The 20,322-nt window shown below is 27.0% G+C and overlaps 1 protein-coding gene across 1 annotated transcript; it reads right to left on the bottom strand.

The window, feature by feature from the left end:
- Positions 1-306: 306 nt before the first annotated feature.
- LOC107453761 (dihydrolipoyllysine-residue succinyltransferase component of 2-oxoglutarate dehydrogenase complex, mitochondrial) lies at positions 307-19,446 on the bottom strand. The gene is made up of 14 exons (XM_087157186.1): positions 19,332-19,446; positions 19,070-19,103; positions 15,656-15,698; positions 14,287-14,363; positions 14,127-14,201; positions 10,534-10,589; positions 8,947-9,055; positions 8,505-8,755; positions 7,104-7,201; positions 5,199-5,329; positions 3,251-3,318; positions 3,086-3,169; positions 2,837-3,004; positions 307-845 (listed from the first exon to the last, which is right to left on the bottom strand). The coding sequence occupies exons 1-14, from the start codon at positions 19,419-19,421 to the stop codon at positions 711-713; spliced, it is 1,419 nt and encodes a 472-aa protein (XP_087013312.1). The 5' UTR covers positions 19,422-19,446; the 3' UTR covers positions 307-710.
- Between the last annotated feature and the right edge of the window lie 876 nt (positions 19,447-20,322).

Raw genomic sequence — 20,322 nt, forward strand, 5'->3', positions numbered from 1 at the left:
GTTTAATCATGGTGTGTAGTTTTTGTTTCACTTCTCTTTAATTAGCTACACTTTTCATATTTTTTTTCTTCCTTTTAATAAGAGGATTACACATTTATGGGAAGTACACTGATGGAAAAACTGTGTTTAATGTTAACCATATTAAGGGAAATAATAGTATCATGTCAAGCTACATGCATCAGGTCCAGCTATTTATTTATAAAGAAAATTTCAACTTTTGAAAAGGAAAAAAAAACAAAAAAACAAGAATTTTGTTCAGTACAAAGTTGGCAGATACCATTTCTGAAATTTAAAGATATAGAAAAGTCAAAACTGAATTATTTATTTATTATTTTCACAGATGTTTTATAAAAGTTAAACAAATCATATTTGAAGGCTGCATTTCATACATATCAATAAGTGTCTAGAATAAGATAATTTTTTCCTCTGCTTTTTCACAAATCTATAAAATTATTAAGAATGTTTCCTTCCCCCTCACATATTGAATCTTAAATCAATTTTCTCTTAAATCACTAAAAGTGAATATAATATTTGAAAGCAGTAAATAAAAACACATTTTATTCAAAATTACCAGGCTGGAATGAATAAAGAACAGTAGCTATGAATTCAAACACAATAAGTAAAGCTTGAAAAATATCTAGATTCTTTAAGCTCCATCCCTTAAACAAATCTATTGGAATTCTATAAAATTAATTAATAATGTTCATAACTTAAAGATCCATAAGCATAATTCTAGGGTCCTCAACAGCAGATTTAATTTTAATCAGGAATCCAACAGCTTCACGGCCATCAATAAGGCGGTGGTCATATGTCAAGGCAAGGTTCATCATAGGCCGAATTTCAATCTGCACAAAGAAACAAATTAGCAATTACTATCTAACCCTAGATTAACTGAAATCAATGTTAATATGTAGCTAGTCATGGGACTTGTGGTATTTTCTTTAAAATTCTTAATTTTATTTTTGTTTAACAATGTGCTTTTATTGTTTGTCAAACAATAAGAGCATATTATGGAATTTCTCAAAATTTTTTTATTAAAATGTAGCTAAATCATAAAAATGTAACGTTTGCAATTATTGAAGATTAAAGAAGATTATTGAAGAAGTAAAAGTGTTACAGTAACAACCCTACTATGCAAAACTGGCAAAAGTTCTTCCTTTACTTATTAAATGTTTAGTTATGTATGATTAAAATAAAATGATTCCCCCTCCCCAAAAAAAAAGAAATCTATTTCTTATTTAACTATGTCAAAACAAAACATTTAAATAACATTATTTCAAATTTAGCATTTTTTGTCAAAACAATACTTTATAATGATGCCACACAAAATAAGAATTACTTTTAAATATTTTGAATGAGTAGCCTCTTTTATTATTTAAAATGTTAGTTTATAAAAAAGAGTGCATAAATTCCCCTTAATGTTTTGTTGTCAGGGGAAATAGTGCAATTAACAGCGAGTTAAAAATATCAAAAATTAGCAAGGTTACAATTAGTGATTTCACTGAACATTAAATATTTGGTTAATCTTGACTTATTGAACTTAATGAATCAAAGTTTGGCCCTTAAATAACTTATTTTTAAAAATAGTTATATTTTAAAAAAGTATCTTAATAAATGGCAGCATTTTAAGAATAGTTATTTTATTAAATTTAAAATAAACCTAAAACTTGTGAAGAAATACATTATATTTAACATCAATACTGCTATTTACTTTATTGAACAAACTGGATTTCAGATCCTAAGTAACTTAATTATTAAATAAGTATTTTTCTCAACACATTCAGAAAGTACAAAATATTTTCAGCTAATATACTCATTAATATAATCTTCAAATATAAAAATACAGAATAATGGCAGATAAGATATAGTGATTGACATACTTGAACCAAGAACTTCAAAATAATTTAATTATTTTTCCAAAACCCATTTATTTAGTGGAATTTTTTGTATCTTGACACTTGGGTTAAAGTGACAAGGCATTGGTATAGCTTATTTCTCCCATAAGAATTTTTTTTATGGAACATATATCATTCATCAATTGTTACAAAAGGATGCACGTTTTTTATTAAGCTAAAATTGTTAGTCATTTGCGGCTATTTCTTTAAATACGGAAAATATTGAAATGAAAAAAGTTAAAAATTTACAATATAAGTCAATTTGTCAATTAGAAATAAATAAAATCATGCATATAGTTTTGCTTATTATATTTAAAAGGAGGAAATATGCTCAGTATTGATAAGCATTAAGTTAAAAGTATTAATCACAAATGAAGTATTTTAATTTTAAAAACAGTTATAACAATCAGCGATTATTGATTACCAATAAATGTAAGTATTATGCTTATTCAGTCTAAATTCATTTCATTCAATATTGACTAACTTTTATTAAATATTGATAATATTTATTACTTTAATCCTGAATAATATAAATCATGCATCATAAACTGTTGAGCACAAACTGAGTTCAGAGTAAAAAATGTTTGTTGTTTTTACCAGTAAGAACTTCAGTTTATTCGACTAACATATAATCATACAAAAATTAATCAGTTAGAGCAATTTAAAATAAAATATGCCTGAAAATTTCAAACTGCTTGTATCTAATTGAAACCTTCATTAATTTAGAAATTTGAAGTAAATTTTGATTAGTTTTAATAAATTTTTAAAAGGACATGATAGAAGTCCAAGTAACAATGTTCTCAAATGCATAAAAAATATATTGATTTTAAAAAAATAATATAACATAACAAGATAAATGAGGGGAAATAGTAAAAAAATATCAGAAAATAATGAATTTCATCTTGAAAAAAGAATCACATGTCTGAACGTATTTGAATTACCTTTCCATTAATGACAACAGGGCGTTCCTTGATGGCATGCATTCCTAATATTGCAGATTGAGGAGGATTAATTATTGGCGTTCCTGAAAGGGAACCGAAAACACCGCCATTGCTAATAGTAAAAGTTCCTCCATCCATATCTTCAATAGCTAACGTTCCTGTACGTGCCTATGATAAGAAAACAAAATTATATCACAAATGAAACACTATCTCTAAAAGTTAAGCGCTAAAAGTTATAATTTTTTTTACTTTTTCTCCTAATGCATGAATCGCTTTCTCAATATCAGCATAGTTCATTTTTCCTAAATTTCGAATAACAGGAACAACAAGCCCCTAAAATTACATACAGTTTTATATATTTTGTCTTTTAAATCAGTAATTAAAATGTAAGAAATCTGCATAAAACTAATCTACCTTAGGTGTTGCCACAGCCACACTAATATCAATATAATTACGATACACTATAAATTCTTCATCAATAACTGTAAATAGATAAGAAATTAAATGAGCAACTTATTAGAAATAAATGCTTAATGTTCAAACAATTCATTATTAATATAAAAAGAGATATGGTTAACTTGTTCAAAAAGTGGAAGAATAAATAATTTAGAAGCATTGGAACTAATTAAGAAGTTAAATAAGACATACATTGATATGATTACTCCTTTTAAAATTTAAAAACTAAAATATGTTTCTATCAACTAAAATTCTTTTTTTTTTCTGCTCATTTTAAAAAAAAAAATTTTAAAAAATTAATTGTGAGGTAGGTTTAAATTTAATTTAAACAAATAAAAAAAACACAACATACAAATGAGAAGTAATATATGCATAGTTAAAAAAAAAGAAAAGCTAATTCAGCTGGTATTTAAATTTTTAATAATAGTTGCTTCCCTTGTACTAATTGGTCAAAACTTGCACTTTTAGTTATATTTATAATTTTGATTTTTTTTTAAGACATAGGTCTTGTGACCTGATAACAATAAATTGTTTTGCAACACAAGCCATAATTTAGTCATCTTAGACTAGAAGACTACCTATGATTGGCAAATAAGTATAATAAAGCTCTTGTAAATAATTTAACTTTTAAATTATTAGTTTTTGACTAGTAAAAATATTTATTGACAATCTATGAATGCATATATATGTGATATCAAAGAATTGTAATTTGGGAAATGAAATTGGGAAAATAGGGAATACTGACACAATTTCGAAATAAATAAATGTAAAATTGCCGAAATAGTTTTTTTTAATTTCATTATTACTATTTTTTTTAAATCAAATTTAGCATTTGCTTTTTTTTTCAGAAATAAAAAATATTTTTCATCAAAAGTGTTTATCACATAAAATAAGAAAGTTTACCATAAAAATCAACTTTGAAACTGTGTAATTTTGAGATAAAAATATCTGTCAACCTCAGAAAAGCTTGAGAATTTTAGTCATTGCAACATAGCATAATAAGCAAATCAATACCGAAGATGTAAAAAATAAAAATTCACACAACTGTTAAACTATATTTATTTAAAAACTTTTTTCCTTCAAAAATTACAAAAAATAACTAAATTGTTTAGAAATAACTAATTGTTTAATTAGACTGAATAACTGATTTATAGCATTTCTTAGTGCGTCACATAAAAAAAATTTCTAACGTGTTCTCGTTTGCAGTCAAAATTTCAAGTTTGTTTTAACTAAGATGAACATGAGTTATTTCTGTTACATGGCTGAATATTCTCTCACAGATTAAGCGCTCCACAGTAAAAAGTGGTTTATGCTACTAGCTTAAACTTGGCCAACACTGTAAACATTACTTTTTCTTGATACTGACTTGGCACCTTTTTAATCAAAAGAATGAAAAAATTTTTAAATTATCTTTCCATTCTAAAACATAAAACTGAGTAACTAGAAAGTCACATTTTCCTAAAACTTAAAACATAAGATGTCACATTTTCCTAAAACTTTTACAAATAACCAACCAATTACCAACTGAAAAGTAGCAATTGAGATAATACTCTTATTAGGTATTTTAGCATGAATTAAGATACCGCTCTTAAAAGACAAATTATTCATGCTTTTCAAAAAGCAATGTTATATTTTTTTTTGGCTTATAAGACATTACAAAATATTAAAAAAAAAGTTTTGAAAAGGAATTAATGATAAGCTTAATACACTCAAACTACTAAATCGCTGTTTTGGAGGAGAGTGTTTTAAGAACTGTATGCAAAGTGTGCTTATTCAAACATTTATTAGGAAAAAAGGCTGAGTAAATACATTGATGGCTTGAAATTCAGAAATAAGATTAAAAAGTCTGAGAGTTGGTAAGTCTGAAGCTTATTTAAAATAAATAAAGTACAACTTGAACTTTTACCTGCATTAACAACGGGTTGATCATGCAGAGCATACGCAGCTGCCTTCACAAAAGCTGACATGAAACCTAGTTTAATATTATGCTTTTTAAGAAAAGCATCTTTATGCTTATTTCTCATTTCAATGACATTTCTGAAAAATAGATGAGACCAATCTATAGAAATTGTTTTAAAAAAATGTTAATAATGTGTAATTAAATGATTAATGAAATACAAAACTGAGTTTTACAGTACTGGCAGAACATCATTTTAATGAAGGCACCAATGTTTTTATTAATTTTCATTAATATTAAAAAAAATTGAAAATATAACCAAAATGTATATTAAATATTTCTTAAGAACTGATAGTTACTTTACTGTGCCATGACTAGAAAAATAATAATCAAATAAAGAGTTCTAGTATACAATAATTTTCACTATAAAAAAAACTGTTACCCAGTTTACAATAGATAATAGATTGCATAACAAGGCAAATTAAATAATGAAAAAAATGGGTTTTAATAAAGTTATTTTAAATAACTCAAACTTCTGATCAAATAATAACTCAAACTTCTGATCAAATTGCAAAAAATAACTAGAAAATTTTACTTGTTGATTACTGTGAAATTTACAGCAATAAACAATAAAGTTTACATTTGTTAAGTGACTTTAATCCAACAGACAGAGACAAATTAAGGAAGAGATAAATAAATTATAAATTATTTAGAGATAAATAAACTATCTAGCTAAACATTTTTAAGTGCCACATATAAATTCTTTTTATGTTTTCACAAAATTACCAACCACTGATCAAGAGTTTCAGAGCATAAAAACTCCAAAACAATATTGATTCGTAAATGTAAACCAATGCAATTTGCAAACAATGGTAAATATTCAGAGTTATGTTGTTGAAATTGTATCTAGAAACAAAAACAAGTAAAGATTATGTTGTTTTTTTCCAACAGTCATCTCATAAGTGTCAATTTTTTAAAAAAATGCATACATTTTTTCCCCCCTGATTTTATGTTTTCCTGCTTCATGCATTTTTTAAAACTACGTGTTTGACATAAAACGTAAAATCGAGGTTCCACTGTGTGTATATATATACCCTAGCAATATAGGTCCTATAACAGCATCAACTGAGGAACCAATATTGGGATCTCTAGATTTTTTAATATTAGTCCTAGAATGACTTTTAATATTGGGCAATAACAATTCTATATAGGGCCAATATTGGTAGAATGGCTGTAAAATATCAGGTGAAATAGACAATTTATAGCACATATTGGATGGATAATGGTTATAAAATATTAAGTTAATCTACTAGGTTAATCTACCAATTCTATATAGGGCTGATATCTTAAAAATTGCCATCCATTGAGTGTCCAAGTTATTTTGCTGCTAAGGAAGGTGTATATATATATAGAGAGTGAGATTTAAAAATAACAGAAACAAAAATCAGCAAGCGTTTTGTACTTGGAATAAATAAAAAAAAAATGAGTTTAAAATGAGCTTGCAATCTCAGTTAACCTAAATATTTGCAGTTTTATATGGAATCAATTTTAATTTTTTGTGATAATTTAGATATTCATTTATATTCATAAAACATTGTTAATTGAGAAAAATCGTATTTAGTATTAAAAATTTCTGAACTACTAAAATTACTCAGATGCCATTTTATTACTTTAATGAAAAAGTTTTTATTTACTTAATAGTAAAAAGTGTACTAAATATGTTGATTATTTGTTGATTTTTTTTTTTTTTTTTCCTTTTGAAACAACAATTGTACATGATTGTAATTATTCTTAAAATAAAATTTTAGACAATATTTACTGAAAGCTTAAAGGTTTCAAGAGTATTGTAACTACTAAAAAAACTAGTCATCATTATAAAAAAATTGTTATAAAAGTGAATTTTGTAATGCTTACGACATATCAACTTCATTAAATGTTGTTAACATAGCATATGTATTCTGAGCTTCTTTCAATCTTTGAGCTATGCGTTGTCGCATTCTATTCAGTTTCACCTATGATAGAAATATATTAAGTTTTAAATTACTCAGATAAAAAAATTTAATTAGCTAAAAGTATTATAAAAAATGTGCAATTACAGTAGAAAGCTAATTATCCTGTACGATTCAATTAAAACTAAGACCGATCTGGTTTAAAAAATAAATCTTAAAATTATTGGAAAACTTTAAAGAAACATTTATAGCAATGTTTTGTAGATGATTTTAGGTAACTTCCTTGACAGTGTTTTTTGAAGCTTTTTCTCCAAAGGAAAAAAGCTTCTGTTTGTCAAGTGCCTTATACTTCAGGCAAAGCTATAATTACTATTGCCCTTTAGAGCTTTAAGTTTGGTTATTGCATTTAAGTTAAATTTTTCAAAAATTAAAAATTAGATCTCAAACACTTTTCACATTTGCAAAACTGTACCTTTTCTTCATACTGACAATTTGCACCATTTTCAGAATTAGAATAGAGAGAGATGGTTAAAGATAGTTAAACTTAGACATAACAATCATGAATAACTGTTGCACACTCCCAAAAGCAGTTTTAAAAATATATTACTCACACATGCATAAAAAGGGTGGGGAAGGCATTTTTTAGTTAACTGGGCTGCAAGGAAATTCAACTATTTTTTCCCTTAATTTTTTTTATTTTATCCAATTTTTATGCATTAAAAAATCACTACCTTGTACGTCGACATTTTCAGTGACTTTTTACTTACAGCCAGCTAACCGAAAAGAACCGAAAAACATTATTTCATATGACAACATATACTTTAAAAAACAATCTGACAAAATTAAACAAATAATTATTAAACTACGTCTTAGAAATTCTTTCTTTTTCCCTTGATATTTAATTGACATTGTCTTTTTTTGCCAAACACTAATACAAAATTTAAAAAAAAAAAATTCAAATATTCAGTACAGTTGATTGGGTCATAGTAACTTTGAAACACTATGCTTTTATCATTTTCGCCTTTGTTTTCACCATTTGAACAACTTTAATTTTTTTATTTAATGACAGCACAACATTTTTGCACTTCAGGACGCCTTTAAATAATAGCTTTAGTAAATAACAGAAATTTTTAAAAATTAGATTAACATGGCTTGAACTTTTTTTTATAAACTACCACAACTCGGGAACTATAAATCAAAGAACTGAAATTTGAAAAGGCATTATGCTGGAAACTGCACAAAGATTTGTCAAAACTGAAATCTCGAAAAATTATTTGAAAATCAAGCTTTAAAGGCCACTTATACCAATTAACATATTTGAAAACAAGAAAATTTGGGAGAAAAACAATAAAAGAATTTGGATTACCTTTGTTTCTGTTCTTGAATCTGTGATAGTAGATTCAGCTTGACCAGGAGGTAAAGGCATAGGAATAACAGGTATTTTTATGGATGACACTGGCTTGGATGATAAAGGAGCAGTTGGTTTTGGTGGAATTGGTGGTGGTGTTGTTGGAGGAGGAGAGCTTACATCAGTCGCAGGGGTTTGTGAGGGAGCAGTTTCAGAAGGTGGGGCGGCTGTTTTTTCAGATACTTCTGCTTTTGGAGCACTTGCCTCAGCTATAAGTAAAGACAAGATGAAAGTATGAAATTTAATTTTAAAAAATTTCCTGAGCTGAAGTTTAAATCAAGCAAGCTATTTTAAAAGATATTAGCTTTAATATTTTAATCAATAATTTCATCACAAAACAATTCAAACTTTAATGCTTTAAAGGTTATTAAATAGTAATGAGAAAAACAGATAACTATACCTCCAACCCTAACCTTGCAAACTACTAAGCCAGGAGTAACAGTAGCTCCATCTTCAACAAGCAATTCTTCAATAACTCCAGCTGCTGTGGCTAATACAGGAATATTTGTCTGAAAGAAAGTATATATTTTTATACATGAAAGAATACTATTACAAACTAAATCATTGAGAATAAGAATCCATGTTAATTTTATAATAAAAATAACTTAAGCATAAATAAACATGTTCAAATGTTCAGTTCCTGATATCAGAGTAAAAAGGAGTGCAGACATATTGCCTGATCACAACCTTGTACGTGCTGATGTTAACTTAAAACTTTCAAGCTGAAAGGCGAGAAAGAAAAAGAAATGATGCAGCAATCATCTCTCAAAACTGACAGACAAAAATGTGAAAGATACCTCTAAAATTTAACTGAAAAAGAAAAAAAGAAATTTGCTGCGCTTTGAGAGAAGATAAAGAGCAGATGGGAACATACTGGACCACCTGCATAGAAAATTTCAATAAAACTGAAAGTGCAGTTTTGGAGAAACCCAAGAAAGCTAACAAGAAATGGGTTTCAGCAGGCACACTCATTATCATGGAAAAACGAAAAAAAAAATTCGTAACAAAATCAACAGCACTAACTGTAAAAGACTTCTTAAGAAATATCAGATGGAATATCATCTTGCACACAAAGTCAAAAAGCAGGGCAAAAAATGACAGTGGGTAAAAAAGATGCTCTTGGATGGTCTAACTGGAGCTTGGCTAAGAAGACTGCTTTGGACAGCAAGCAATAGAGAATGAGACTTAAGGCCTTAAGCGCCAAACTGGCGTAAAAAGAAACTTGATAATGATAATAAGTATAAAAATTTTGAAATCAGGGTTTTTCAAAAATTATTTCACCTGTTTCATATTGATTTGGTGTATTTAAATAATAAATATTTTCACTTTAGATATTGTATTTTTAAAAAAAAATTACATGAGAACACACTATTTAGAAAAATCAAATGTATAATTACTTGATAAGTGAAAAAGAACCTTATAATAAAACTTTATTATTACAGTAATCTTATAAAAATCACAATAATCTGATTTTAAATTGGTATGGTTGTTAACCTTCACTAGAACTACATCAGTGAGCTATGTACATCAGGGATTTATCTTATATGATGATCCAAAGACAATACTGGCTTTTACACTCGCTACACTAACACAATTTTGATTGGAAATCAGATAGCGTTTGTTATAACCAGGCCTTGCATTACACCCTTCAACTGCTCAACTGGACAGGAATTTTTTTAGAGGGGAGGTGGCTCTAAAATAGCCAGAGACATTACATTGGAGTAGATCTGAAACGACTAACACAATCTGAGAAAGGACAGTCCGAACACAGTCTTAGTCCAGAAAATCAAACCCTAGCAGCAATAGTCAAAAACTAAACCCATTGCACCGATTGGGTAGATAATTTAAGCTTAAACACAAGAAATTGAGCATAATTTTGATTTCAACAAAAATGCTTTCTAAACAAACATGTAACTAAAAATAACTGATTAAGTACATTGTATAGCATATGAAGTTTTTAACTAAAAATGATAATTTATAATTATACTTTATCTGTTTCCACTTGACCGATCTCTTCATCTTCTACAACTGAGTCTCCAACAGCTTTAAGAATAAATGGAGAGTTTTATTAATCTATCTAATGACTTAATAATATGAATAAATTGTTTTAATTTAAAAATTCAAATTGATCACAAATTCAAGCACATGAAGTTTTTCAGTTCTGAAGGGGAGGGGAAAAAAAGAGCTTTCATAAATTTTAATATATGACGACTTTTTCTTCGTGTCATGATCGATAAAAATGAACATCTACCTGATATAAAAAATTGAATAAATTATTTTTTTAAAAATACCAATTAAGATAATTAAACACTTAATTTACAATCTATTATATAAATATATTTCAGATGAAGCAAATTAAGTAAATTATTCTATTTATGTAACTTGATCCTAAAATTTAAAATAAAAAGTTTCTTAAAATAAAGTTATTTGCCACCTAGACTCTGGAAGCAGAAAAATTTAAACACCTACTAAATTCAATAGAACACACCATTTTTCTGTTCCAAAATATTTTCAACAGACTAGTACACTTGCAATTGAAAAACATTGTTAAACTAACATAGTAACATAATCCAAAAATAAAACCAAATCAGGAATGATATTGATCTTAATATCTCAAAGTACACTAATAATGAAACAAATTATTAACAGCATTATATGCATTTCCACTGCATTTAGCAAACACATCAAAATAAAGTCAAATGTTTAAGCTAAATTAGCTATTTCTTTTTTCTTTTCTCCCTATAATTTTGTACTAATGCTGAATATTTGAATGGTTATTAAATAAATTTCTTTTCAGCAAAATTTGAAAGATTTACAAAAGGTTTAATAAGAAAAAAATAATAATATATGAATTTTGCCTCTTTATGGATCAAGTCATTTATTTTATTTATAAATGGAGAGGAAAATGGTAATGTGTAGGACTAATTTCAGGAATAACAAAATAATTTCGTTTAGGCAAAGAATCATTTAAATCTGCGAATGATGTTATACATCTAAATTTGAATCACTAAGTTATCTTCTTTCTTAGTGATTATACTAGTATAATTCAAAGAAACAAACAACACTAAAGAAAGCTATCTTTATATTGCAGTATTAAATAAATTAGCAAAATGTATAACACAGTATGAGTGAATTTTCATTCTGTGTTTAAATTATAATGATAGGTACCTGTTACAGAACTGAAATGATTGTCTATCACTGTTAACAGCGCCATTTGTATCTTATGCATTGCATACATTACATTTTATCATACTTATATTTATACATTTTCCTAAATACAGAACATTTAGAAAGAGAAAAATACATGAAAAATGTAATGAAATTTTGCTGCAAACTTCAGAGTCATTTTAAAGAACAGTTGAGTTTTGCTGTTGTTGAAATATTCTGATAAGGTCCATTATCAGTCTTTAAACTCCGTCATAAGTAATTAATCTACAACCTAATATATCAGGGGGGTCAACCTGTGGCTCACGAGCCATATGCAGCTCTTTGAAGGATTATTTGTGACTCTCGATAAATGTACCAGAGTTCCCTTTAAATTTTTTTGCTATTATATTTTAAAAAATTATTATTATTGTTCTATATCTGTTTCAAAATGTCTTTTAAATTACTAACAACAAATATGAAAGACTAAGTGCAACATTGTAACAAATTTCATTTTCGTCCAAGTTAAGAATGTTATGTAGATGTCCAAGTTTCAGGACTCATCGAAAATTGCGCGAACGAGCATATACAGTGGCGTAATCAACCGACTCTCTGACCGATTAACACGATCTACCAATAATTTATTCTTTTTGTCTAAAAAATAAACTTATAAGCATTACAACTGATGGAGCTCCGGCAATGCTAGATAAAAAAATTGACCTTATTGGGCTCTTAAGAGATGATTCTTAAATTCCACAATTCACACCGATTCACTGTTCACCGAGAATATTTTGTTACAAAATATTTTAAATATCCCGATGTCCTAAAAACAGCGTTACACATTGTAAATTACATTCGCACCAATGCAATTCAAAAATTTCCTTAAAGAATTAAAGGAGGAAGAACTTCCAAATGACATTAATTTCCTTTCTAGCTACAACATATTAAATTGTTTTGTATATTTGTTTTATCCGATAGCTGCATTTCTAAAAGAAAAGGAAATAACCTATTCAAAATCAGACGATGACGAGTTGTTACAAGACTTAATGTTTTTAACTGATGTCATGGAACACTTGCAAACACTGAATTTACAATTGCAGGGGAAAGATAAAATAATATCTGACTTCTCACAGTGCATATTTAATTTTCAAACTAAATTACAAGTTTCGCAAAAGAGCATTAAAAATTAAACATTTTGTCATTTTCCTCGAAGTAAAAAAATTTGTTCCAATACTAAACAAGAAAAACTCAACAAGTATATAAAAAAAGCTAGAAAGGCGGAATTCCAAAATAGATTTCAAGACTTGAAATATTTTAAATAGTCTCGATTTTCTTCAGAATCCATTTGAAATTAACATAATTCAAGATCAGTTTCCCATTTCCATTATAATTATGACCCAAAAAGCATCCAGCAAATTAGAATTAATAGAGATGCAAGAAGATCAAGCTCTACATTAGCTCTAGCTCTACAGTTGCATACCTTTTAAATACGTATTTAATTGCGGCTCTCGAAAAATTTCAAGTTTTGAAAAATGGCTCCACTATCGAGGAGCTTGGCCACCCCTGTAATATATTATATGTTTATTTGTATAGTTGCATGTATATATTATAAGTGTATTTTATAGCAAAACTAATTCAAGTAAATTTTTGTGATTTTTAAACTTTTTTTTTTCTTCAGAGAAATGCAATGAACACATAAAAAGTTAATAAAGTAAAAGTTCTAATCAATATTTAAAAAATTTATTCTTGCAGGTAGATACAAATTTCATTATGCACAATAGAATGGGAATAGTAAAAATGAAATAGCACATGCAAATTCAAACAATTAGTTTAAATATAAATCAAACAAATATTTTACATTATGTACATAAAATAATTTTTTTGAAATAAGTTTATATAACAGTGTGACAACTCAAACCATGAACATAACATGTCTTAATCCCTAAAAAAAGGAAAGTTAAAAATGCATCTTCCCTAACCAACAGAGAAATCAAGCAGATTGAAAATAGACATGGCAAGATCCTGTTGAATGAATCAAAATCTGATTTGCATATATATTGGCAATTAGTAATTTATTAGTCAGAAACTAAAGAATTATTAATTGCCGTAATTAACTGAAAAATTAGTTAGAAACAAAAAGATAAATATATATTAAGAAATTCATTCTATTCCCTTTCATCATCTTAATAAAACCTTAAAGTTATGTGTAAAAAATTTAATAAGGTTTCTGTGTTTAATAATACTCCCTAAAATTGAAATTTAACTCTTATCCATTCTTAATAGATACTCAAAAACAAAAGATTCATATATTAAGTCATGTGACATTCAACAATGCTTGATCTTTACACAAATACCATACAAAAAGAATTTATAAAGTAAGAACTCAATAAAACATTTGTAAAAATATCAAAAGAAATGAAGTAAGAAAAAAATTACCTTTACTCCAATTTAAGTCTCCTTCACTTATAGATTCAGGAAATGTAGGTACTTTAATTTCTCTAACTTCATTTCCTAAAAAATAATTTTAACATTAAAGAAAGAAAGAACATATCTTAAAAATATATAACTTCTGTGTTTAAAATATAAACAAACTTACTTAAATTAGATGATGTGTGTATATAACATTTTCCAGGATTCATTTGAGATAAGTAAAGTGTGGAAACGTATTTTGACCTTAAAAAGATACAGAAATAATTTTAGTTTAATGAAAATTAATCCAGTTTTGTCAAAAACACCTGGATGTTACATACCAATTAAATGTTTATTTTACTGTAATGATCTGTTGAATTTCAATAATATATGATATGAATATTGAATATATGATAAATATTAAAAGAATATTTTACATGGTACAAGGTAGATAAAGCCAATTTCTTTTAAATTTTTTAGATAACTGACTGACAAACAAAACCAAACAAAAACCATATTTCATCATACATATTGGAGATGGAAAACTAGATTGCCCAGGCTAATATACTGCTAAAGGAGGACAGGTAATAATTTTAATTGAACATCTACTTCTCACTGATTCCTTAAAATACTGATAAACCATTCCCTCAAATTTTGATTATAAATAAAAATTCACATTTAAAATTATTCTTTTTTTAAATCTAATTATTATTTTATTAAATGAAGATTATCCCAGACTGTGGATAAAAAAAATATATAGATAAATTGAAATTAAAATGTGAAAGCAAAAACCAGAGTGCACAACAGGACATTTTAATAATACGTAGTAATTAAAACAATTAATATCAATTAGATTTTAATCACTGATGGTAAAAAAATTCTTTAACCTTCTAAAAGTTAGTCCTGGCTTTTTCTTAACTTTAATATCTTTTTTTAATATCTATTTTTCGAACTTAATATGAATCTTTAACAAAGAAAATTTGAAAACTAAAAGAAATTTCAGTGAATTCAACTTCTTTTTTATTATTTTTTTGTCATTGACATTTATCTATTTATTTTAGTTTTACTATTTCTGTACAGCAGCTTTATAATTTTACTTAGTAAAAATTAAAGATAATTTGCTGTATTAAGCAAATTTTATTATTACCTTTTAAAAAAAAAAAAAAAGAAGAAGAAGCTAGTTGCATTACCCATGAATCTCTTGAGTTTTCAGATTTACTGATTTAAGAAAAATGAACTTTTTTTCTCTTCAAGGATTTTGAAGGCTGCTTAAAATTAATATAAATAAGGTTAAACTAAAAAAAGCAATCTGATTTTAAAAAATCATGGAGAAAAAAAAAACAGCCAAAATAAACAGAAAAAAAATATAATAAATGTATACACTTTTAATATTTTTTTATTGAATGAAAAATAATTCCCTAAAATACCTATTTATTCATCCAAACTTAAATATAACTCAAAAATTTGGAGAGAAAAAAAATAAAAGAAACTATAATTATAAGAAGTATATACTTAATAATTACAAAGAATAATTGAATTATGTTATTAAAGCTTACTTTTGATTAAAAGAGAAACCATTTCTTGCAGCAGATTTAGGTCCTATAAAAATAAAATATAAATCAAATAGAAGTTAAAAAATAAGATGAATACACATAAGACTTTTAATATTATACTTTGTTTTATAAACAACTCTTATTAATTAACTGCTTATTTAGACTATCTGTATCAGTAGGGTACACATGAGCAATGAAAATTTGTTCATCCAATAGAACCACCTAGGTATTCATTATTAAGTAGTCCAAAAAATTAATATGGCAGACAAAGTTTAAAAATAAATTCATGTTACGGTACACATCAAAAATTATTAATTGCAATCTACAAGACTCCAAAAACTAATTTGGTTCATTAGCCCATAATGATTGAAGATTAGTAGTTATCAAAATTAAGAGTAATAAAGTTAACACAATAATAGTAAATAGATTCAACATGAAGATTAAAATGCTGAGACCAAATAAATAAATGAGGAAAACAGAGAAAGTAAGAACTAACAAAATATTACACTAAATACAGTATACTCTCGATATCTCATACTTGGATACCTTGAAAACCTTGTTATGTCAAAAAAATATTTTTCCTTTAGGCATAATATATTTACCTAATCTTAATTTAAATTCCTATGTTGAAGAGCTTCTTCTCAAAATCTTATTATGTTGGATTTTTTTTAATAAAAAATGAAATTTTTCAAAAAATCACAATGTAGGTTTATTGTAGACCAATTCTTTTTATTTAATGCGTAATTATTTTTGCCTTACTTATAAACAAAAAAATTATCAAAGTTGCATTTCGACTTAGAGTCAACTATCATCACATACATATTTAGTAGTAGTTATTCTCAAGTTTCCTGACTCTGATTTTTAGAGTAATATTTTATAATATGTTTTCTACTTCTTAGAGCATATTTCATTCCGAACTTCTTATCTCAAAAACTAGCTATCTTGAAATTTTTTTCAACTTAAAGATATTGAAAGTATACTGTATTAATTATTTAAAAATAATAGTTTTCAATTAAGTCAATTCTAAAAGAGTAAAAAATATAATTTTATTGATGGACAATTTTACTGCCAGTACATAAATGCAAAACATAGCACATGTAAATTTGAAATTTAAACATTTATTTTAAACATTGAAATTTAAAAATTTTTGTACCAGAATTTGAATACCATGCATTTGAATTCCATTCTAAGCATAGAACAATAAAATTAGTAAAAAACATTTTTTTTAAATACATTGAATTGGATGCAAAAATCTAATCTTCGTAACTATTTTTGTAAATTCCATACACACTTCAAGACTATGAATTTGTCGTCCTTGCCTATGATTTTATAAAATTTATAGAAGATTTGGCAACAATTGTCGCCATGTCCTCCAACTGGCATGAACCCTATGTATTAGACACTTTATTCACTGTGAAACATATTTAACCCTGTGGCAGAATTTTATCGAGCTATCTGCGACAAAACTCTCTAGCACTAATATCTTTCTGCAAGATACCTTTAATAATAATAAACATATATGTTACTAATTTAAAATAACAAAAGCGGTGTGCTTACAAAAGAAAACTATATAATTTTTTTTTAATAGAACATGCAATATTTTTTATTCTAATATTATGGGTGATTTTCTTTTATTTTGTTCGATTAAATGCACGATTCGAATTTTCCATATTGGTAGAAATATATCGAGATATTTAAAATCCACATGAAAATCAATATCAATAACTGCAGAAAATACAATCAAAACATTACATCGATTTATGATACTATCGGCGTAAATTTAACGTATCAAAAAATTACTATCTAACTGCATGATTTAAAATTGTAAATTTCCGTACAAAAGAAAAGTAAATTTTATTTTTACTTTTCAAAAGAAAAATCTTTCTGCAAGAACTCTAACGTTCAGCGACAAAGTTGCTGTGTCACTGCAATTCTGCCACGGGGACATTTAATATTAAATAACAATTAAGAACTCAATGTATATTTTCTAAAGCCATTAAAATATAAAATTTTTGATCAGTTAAAGTTCTGATAAATAAAGTGTCAAAATTAAATGAAAATATCACTTAATTTGAAATGTAAAATTATTGACTAGAACACAAATTTTGACTTCAGATTAATTGAAAATATTGACTATACAACAAATTTTGACTTCAGACTTGCAAGAAGATTTAAATTCTGACCAAATTCTGCATAGACTTAAAAATAACAAGTTATATCTTCTTTAACTCCAAAAAAAATTTATATATATATCCTTTAATATTATATTTTACCTTAAATAATGAAGCTTTAAGCTTGCGTGTTCTTTAAAACAAACTACAAAACTTAAGTATTCAAACTGAAATAAGAATTTTTTCAAGTGCAAAAAATGGCAAATTTTCACGATTTTTTTTTTCCAACAAGAAGCTACATTAATTGAGAATTAAATAATCAAGTGCCAAACACTAATACAAATAGTTTTTAGAAAAACATGAAAAACTTTAACCACAAAACCATTTTAACAAATGAAATTCAAACTTGTACCAGTTCACCTGTCTAAAATATGACTTTAGATTAAGATACAAAGTTAACTGTAACTTAACATCTTTCACAATCAAAAACATAAACAAGACATTTTGCTACTATATAACACATCACAAATTTATATCTAACACGTCAAAAATTTCTCCTTCCATAAAGACATAGGGAGACTTTACAGAATGGAGCTACTTGAACTCCAAATTGTTAAAACAGTTTCCATTCTTTCTTTAAAAATTTAATCAGTTTAATTTTCAAAACAAGATTGGAGATATTCCATTTTTCACCTTCTTAACAAATCATTCAGTATTAAATAAAATACATTAATTATAATGCAAAATTTTCCTACATCGTACTGAATGCTTTTTTAATTCACAATCTTGACAGTCAAACGACTCTCCTATATTTTGTAAGTTGAAAGAATTTGGAGACTACTCCATTGGTTCTGTGTCAAGGAGCTCGCCCCTTTGGGATGCACAGAAATAGACATATGTAGATTCATATACAGCTTTAATCTAGTATCACTACTTACACTTAATATCATTACTAAGTGACTTCTTTACATTAGGACTATGACTACCCAATTTTATCATACATAATATACGAAGACAAAGCAAAATTTCTTTCTAAAACAATTGAACAAAAAAAAATCTAATTTATAAACAAATAATCCAGCCCTTATTCATAATCTGAGTAATTAGAATATACACTACACTTACCTTAGGACAAGTAAACAATTTCATAACAAATGAATAGAAAAATAAGAATTCCATACATTTCTTTTTTAAAATAATGCTTCAATAATAAAACAATCAACTGTATCCATGAAAAATAAATAAATAAACAACATAACAATTCAAAAGAAAGTTAATGTTATACAAAATAAAAATATATATTTACCAGTTGCACAAATATATGTCCGATGCGATTTGTTCTACAAAAAAGGAAAGAATTAGAATAAATGTAGAGATAAATTTTAAACTATCAAATAAAATATCCCACACATATAAGAAAAAAATTAAGCATTGATAGTCACTTTATTTCTCAAAATTTTACTTTTTAAATGAGACTTTCATACCAACACTTGAATAAATTAAATTCTTTAAAAATATGAAACGATAATTTTTTAACAAGTACAAAAAATAAAACTAGGGTAATTTACCTTGTTTAAAACTCTGGTTAAGTACGATTGTTTAATGTTTTTAATATTTTTTGCTAAAAATCTAGAAGAACATAAACACAAACCAGCCATGTTCAAGACTACTCTCTGCTCTCTCCCGGTTGCCGTTATTCCATCCATTTCCGGTTCCGGATTGTAAATTTTCACCTTCAGAAAACGTTTTGAGGTCGTATTAAAGTGGTATGCTACTTAGATTTTTAATAAATAAATTGCCTCGGTTTATCATCTCTCGCAGATGCAAGAAGGAGCGAGGTAGGGCAAAACAAAACTGTACTAGCGGTTCAAAAGAGTAAAAAAAGAAAAGAAACATTGTGGTTTATCACATCACTTGCTTTCCTAAATGATTAGTGTCCCGCAGATCGTTAAGACACAGTTCCCAGCAGATCACCGAAGTCAAGCACACTGGCTGTGGTCAGTGTGCGGGTGGGTAACCACTTGGATCAGTCTGCGTAGGGACCAAGAGTGTGCGGAATTGGTCCTCGTTAAACTGTTCTACCGTAGAGTGCTCGACTTCGCGTGCAGGTCATCTGGCTATCGAAGCAGGGGTGCCATCCCCTCTGCAGAGGATCAAAATTGTGATGGCATGTCTTCGGATCATCCTGAGGGATGTTTCCCAGACCGTCGCCAATAGCCCATTGTGCAGCTCTAGTGTGACGTAAATGAACTACAATAACATCTAAATGTTTAGTTTTGTTTTGTTATTAATTTGTATCACATTTTCACTGGAAAAGTGAAAAATGTGTTCAGTTTCGTTTTATTATTATGTATTTATAATAAATATTCATAAAATTAAGTTATTGTAGAAAAAGGCAGTTGTCGCCGCACCTAGTATTTACTACCCATAATGTCCAAGATACCTGGCACTTGGATAAACCATTCCCCGCCGAGTCCAAGGAGAACACAGAATCCTTTATTTTGTAGGCCAGTTTCGACACCTTCAGATAGCTTCTTCCCTCAACTTCTTCAGATAGCG

This window comes from Parasteatoda tepidariorum, chromosome 2 (genome assembly GCF_982258835.1).
Source record: "Parasteatoda tepidariorum strain Cologne lab strain chromosome 2, Ptep-v5.0, whole genome shotgun sequence".
In the NCBI taxonomy this organism is placed as follows: Eukaryota; Metazoa; Arthropoda; class Arachnida; order Araneae; family Theridiidae; genus Parasteatoda; species Parasteatoda tepidariorum.